Source organism: Limulus polyphemus, unplaced genomic scaffold, assembly GCF_000517525.1.
Source record: "Limulus polyphemus unplaced genomic scaffold, Limulus_polyphemus-2.1.2 Scaffold1858, whole genome shotgun sequence".
NCBI classification, from domain to species: domain Eukaryota; kingdom Metazoa; phylum Arthropoda; class Merostomata; order Xiphosura; family Limulidae; genus Limulus; species Limulus polyphemus.
The window spans coordinates 219,299-225,292 of NW_013667468.1; the positions used below are offsets into that span (position 1 = coordinate 219,299).

The 5,994-nt window shown below is 32.3% G+C and overlaps 1 protein-coding gene across 1 annotated transcript in view; it reads right to left on the bottom strand.

The window, feature by feature from the left end:
* Positions 1-1,105, bottom strand: part of LOC106465176 (atrial natriuretic peptide receptor 1-like) — a 98,581-nt gene extending 97,476 nt beyond the window's left edge. The window contains exons 1-2 of the mRNA XM_022393013.1: positions 908-1,105; positions 588-723 (exon numbers count right to left, since the gene is read on the bottom strand). Coding sequence (XP_022248721.1) covers positions 588-702 — 115 coding nt within the window. The 5' untranslated portion in view covers positions 703-723; positions 908-1,105. The remainder of the gene's footprint in view (positions 1-587; positions 724-907) is intronic.
* Between the last annotated feature and the right edge of the window lie 4,889 nt (positions 1,106-5,994).

The window sequence follows — 5,994 nt, forward strand, 5'->3', positions numbered from 1 at the left end:
ACTGTGTTAGGTTTATGCGAACTATTATTAGTCAAACATAATAAAGCTGTGTTAGGCTTACTTGGACTGATACTTCACAATACATCAGAGATACTATATCCAGTTTATTTGGATTGAAACTACTAAGAACATCAGGTTGGTACTAGTCAGACATCACGATTACTATGCTATGCGTAATTCGGAATTATAGCACCCACGACTTCAAAAAGTATGTGTTTGGGTTATTCGAATTAATGCTATCGACAACATGAGTGAAGATTTATCCGGACTGGTACGTTTTATGACATCAAGGATGCTAAATCACATTTACTGAAATTTATCCAATACGAAACGTATTCAATGATGTTATGTTAAATCTGTGCTAAGTTCAATAGTTCTGTAAATTGTAAACTCACCTTCAAATGTTCTGTTTCACATTTTGTGTGTAACGACTGTATGATGTTATGTTAAACCTGTGTTAAGTTTAATAGTTTCCTAACTTGTAAACTCACCTTCAAATGTTCTGTTTCACATTTTGTGTGTAACGGCTGTATGATGTTATGTTAAACTTGTGTTAAGTTTAATAGTTTCCTAACTTGTAAACTCACCTTCAAATGTTCTGTTCCACATTTTGTGTGTAACGGCTGTACCGTTGGTAATATTTTTACCTTCTTTCAAGATTTCAGTCGCTGCTAATACATAAAGAATGACAGCTTCGTACATGGACGTGACAAATGTGTTGACCTGTCAACAGAAATTAAAAGTGTCAATTTTGATAGTTCAAAAAAGGTTAAATCTTATTTAATTCGAGATACAAAAAATATATCTGATGTTTTTCACTTTTCAAGACTATTTTATGGTAAACCACTTTATTATTATTATTATAGCTTTTGATTTGTTAGCTTTTTATGCTTCAGAATTTCATTACCTCTTCTGTTCCATAGTCAAAACCAAATTCTTTCTTGGCAATACTTTGTACTTGTCTGGAAAATTCAGAAAATTCTTTACTATCCGGAATAGGGGCAGTGACGGTCAAAAGGGATTCGTACGCTTTTCGAGCGCGATCATTCACTTCTTGCAGATCCTCTTTTCGAAACCACGGCTTCTGAGTTTTGTTCTTACTGAAATAAACAGTGTTTCCTGTTTATAACTTGAGTTTCTTTACCCGGAATATTTTGCTAAAGGATTTCTGGTTTTACCCCCCCCCCCCTTCCTACACACACACACATACACCCCAAAAAAATGTCCAAAACCACAGTTGTCATCGAACATTTTAATGACAAAATTTACAAGATTTTTATATCTAGAAAATGTTCACAAACAACGTATTAAAGTATAAACTGTAAAATAGCTTTCATGTTCAAAGACAAGCAAGAAAAGAGCTTGTTATGATAAGTGTAATTTCTCAACTGTGAGAATAATCCTGGGAGTTATCTTACTACTGTATTTATAAGATAAAGTACAAATATTTCTCGTTTTATTAGTAATAAAACTAACGCAAAGTTTTGTGTTTTTCAGTTAAATAATGCATCTATATAACTATAATAGCACTGTCTGTTGTATGCTCATATAACTACTTGGCAGGGTGTGGATGGATCTTCACCAGAATTGGTATGGAGGCTCATTAGGTCCATGCGGTGGTACATACAAATTTTCAGTTTTGCATGTTGCCTTTTTGCCTTTTTTTACCACTACTTCGCCCCCTGTTGGTAGATCGTCACCAAAGTTGACATGATGGTTTGTTGGATCCATGCAGAGATACATGCAAAGTTCCGGTTTCACAATTTTTGTTTTGCAGTTTTTATGGGCGTTTTTTTTTTACAATTACATATAAGGGAAGCAACTTTTCATGTCCTAGGATAACCTTTCATTAATCATGAATTTACATAACTTCCGTTCCAGGGGACGGACACCCCAGCTAGTAATAAATAAGTAAATAAATGTCTGGGAAATAGATTCAAAATCCAAAGTTCCTATTTTTATTTTGAAAAGTATTTTTTTAGTTGGCCAATTGAATACCGTCTTATTTCATACTACTCGTTAATTATAGTGTCCATTCTATTAGGTGGAGTACTTGCATATGAGTTATCCCACTGTCTTATCTAAATATATAATGCACAAATATCTGTGTGTCTGTCTGTTTTCCGTTACTTAACTACTCCTAGGTCGCTGGGCCAATCTCAACTAAACTTTGTGGGATGATAATTTGAAACAAGAGGTATGTTAATAAGGTGTTTTAAAATCCCGTCCGTGCCCCATTATTGCTGTTATTGAGCATTTATTATATTTGGGGTTAGTTAACGTCAATTACATTCACAGATGGCGCCACGTCCTTACACAAAAAACTCTATTAACTTTTCTATAACACAACATACACACAGTGGTGGGAGCGGGCACACAAACGATATATATGTATGAGGAATGCAATGAAAAAAATATTATCATAGCATCCACTCCACCCCCACATCTGTTTAAGTTCATAACCCTGACAAAGGAAGGGTACTTCAGCTTGTACTAGAATAATCGTTGAAGTTGAGGTATGTTTAAGAACAAAATTTTCTGTTATACGGGTTTAGAAATATTTTGAACGTACCCATAAATATGAAGAAATGTTAAATACAGGAAAACCAAGGCGTATTTTTGTAACTAGTTTCGATTGCCACCCGTGAAACAGTAACTTTTTATACGTGACGCAACAATGATTAAATGACTTTATATAACTAATTAGTTATAACGAATTTCAAAAAACAACAACAACAATAATAATAAAAAAACCAAAACTCGAGCACTTTCGATTAGTTTATTGTTTTTCTTCAGAACAATAGGGAAGAATAGTCAACTGTTCGAAAGTGCTCGAGTGTTAATTAGGTATAAGTCACTGCACAAGTCACTTTGTATATATAGATATGTGTGGTTCTGTGAAAGTAGTTATACATAAGAGACTTTGTACGACTGACATTGTATAAATATAATTACTTATAAGAAAATTGCTATAATTGGTTTTTCACATTTAGGTGGAATCTAAAAATATTGTTTTGGTGTTCTTATACACATTTGTTTCTTACTGCTGTAAGAAAAATGAGGGTAAGTATGTTAGGCATACATATTTTTTTGAAGGCACTGGGGCAAATGACGTACACAAAGAATTACTATAATTACTAAAATATATGATTCCTATTTTCTAATGATAAATATATAAACAAATACCTCTTGAAAGATTTTGATCTAAGTGTGGTAGGTATAAGTATTTACATCTTAAGTGTGTTAGGTATAAGTATTTACATCTTAAGTGTGATAGGTCTAAGTATTTACATCTGATAGCTAATATCTCTTAGTTATACATCTATTTTGCCACGTTAGAATGAAGGCGTCTTCCAACTCAAACTACGAACTTAGAACTATTTTAAATCTTTTTGATGTTTACTAGACGAGGCCTAAGAACTGTGATATCATTTAGGAGTTTATGCTATTTACTAATTACGAAGCAAGAATTGTATCAAGTCTATCATCCTTATTAATTGCGAGGCTAGAACTGTATTAAGTCTTTAGGTTTATCATCTTTATTAATTATCAGGTCAGAACTGTATCACATATTTTAGGTTTATCATCTGTATTAATTATCAGGTCAGAACTGTATCAAATATTTCAGGTTTATGATCTGTATTAATTATCAGGTCAGAACTGTATCAAATATTTCAGGTTTATGATCTGTATTAATTATTAGGTCAGAACTGTATCAAATAATTCAGGATAATGATCTGTATTAATTATCAGGTCAGAACTGTATCAACTATTTCAGGTTTATCATCTGTATTAATTGTCAGTCAAGAATTGTATCAAGTCTTTAGGTTTATCATCTGTATTAATTATCAGACTAAAACTGTATTAAGCCTTTCCCGTTTATACCAGCTAGGAATTTCAAACTGGATCAAGTCTTTATACCTTTGCTAATTATGAAGCTAAAGCAAAATAAGTCATTTCAGGTTTATCTTCCTGGCTAGTTGAGGGTCGCTTACTTTAGCTAAATTCATTTGAAACTAATTTAGAACAAAATTTATAGGTATATTCTGAATTAAAACACCTAATAGCCATTATACTTTATGTACTGTATTAATGTTATTGTTTTAGCACAAAGCTACAACATGCTCTGTCCGAGTCTGTTCCCGCAGTGAATCGAACCTAGGACTTTAGGGTTGAAAGTCCGTAAAATTAACGCTGACCCACCGGGGGTACACTGCACTAATTTCATTTACCTTAACCAACACTATACTTTGATAAGTTTGTTCATCAAGTTAAAATGCAATGACATTTTTATTAAGAAAAGTAAATCAGGACTGCTGTAATAGGGACGCTCCATATGAATATTAATAAGATATAATAATTTATTTTAAGGTTCTAGTGAAAAATAAAGTCACGAATATTGCTTAACAAATACAAGAACCAGAGTTTCTTTATCTATTAAATATAGTTCATGGTCTTTGTTCTCAAGAGCTGAAATTAAATAACTAAACGCGATGAAATTCATAGGTTTATTAGGAATGCGTTCTAATAAATTGTTAACGAGATGGATCCAAAATATATTTTATGTAGTAAATCTTTAAAAGATTAGTAAACGAAGCCCAAGCTCGTAGTTTTGTCGACTTAGGTTATTTTAGATGTGATATCTCCACCATGCAATATATACAGATATTTGACTTTTCATATTGTGTTAGAGCATTATATCTATCATAGAAATATAGTATTTGTCTCAATTAAAGGTAATAGTTCATATGTGATACTGGGCACTATATGAATTTTTAGAATTCAGTATTATAATCTAAGAATCATATGTGTGCATAACGCTATAAACTGGTTGTATAAATACAGTATAAAGGAAACCCACTGAAATAGGAATATTAAACAGCTTAAATGAAAGTGAGACTAACAACCATAAATGCAGAGAAGCCGATGATAAACAACGAGATTGACAGAGCAACATATACAAATAAAGCTAGGAAGGTTGATAACAAATAATAAGGAAGTAGACTGACAGTGAGGGAAATAACCACATCTATGGAGAGACAAACAACCAGAATAAATCGACATTACACAACAAATCTGACAGAGAGGGAAATAAACAGAAATATAACAAACTTACACAAATCTATAAATGTTAAGAAGCAAACAGAAATATTGAAATACTATCGAAGTTTATGAAATACAAAAATAAAATGTAACAAGTAAACTTACAGGGAGAAAAAATCACCTGGTCTGATAAAACAGGTTCAATGTGATCTAAAATTAATATAAAGCTTACACTCTGAAGAAATAAAAAAAAATATAAATTTTGACATTTTTGTATTGTTTCGAAGAAACATCATTGAAGTCCGTAATTTTACAATAAATTGTAATTTACAGCCTGATAACGGGAACATAGAGAGAATAATGTAGCCTGTGTAAGTCAGCTAGTGTGTTGTAGCTATAATATTTGCTTATGAATAATGCATGAAGAGCTGTGAGTTTTACAATGTATAGTGTAGATAAAGAACCATTATTGTCAAAAAAAGCTGTTTTTTTTCCCAGCCAAGATATCAAATAACGCGACAGAAGATTATCCTCTAAAAGTAGCGCTTTTTATGGATTAGTTACAAGAGATATTAGCGCTGAGAAGTTACTTGAATGGTGGGGAGGGTTAAAAGATCATTCTCTTCGACACCTTCTGACAACTGACAATATCCAAAGACAACCAGAGATTTATTTGGTTAACTGCTAGAGAACAGGCAATCAGTGGTGATGGATCTGGAAAATTAGCACAATAGACAGAAAAATGCGCGTGTACAAGAAACACAAGTGAAATAGCACTCTCAGCTACAACACTGTATTAAATTCAGGAGTTGTATGGATTGTATTTTATATTTGTTGCTCATAATAAGTATTTTTAAGCTAAGGGTCAGTGTTAGTATTTTTATTTATCAAAAATTTCTGATGTTCTAAGGCAGGTGTTCTGAAACTGTGGTCGCTACCCCCAAGTTCAAG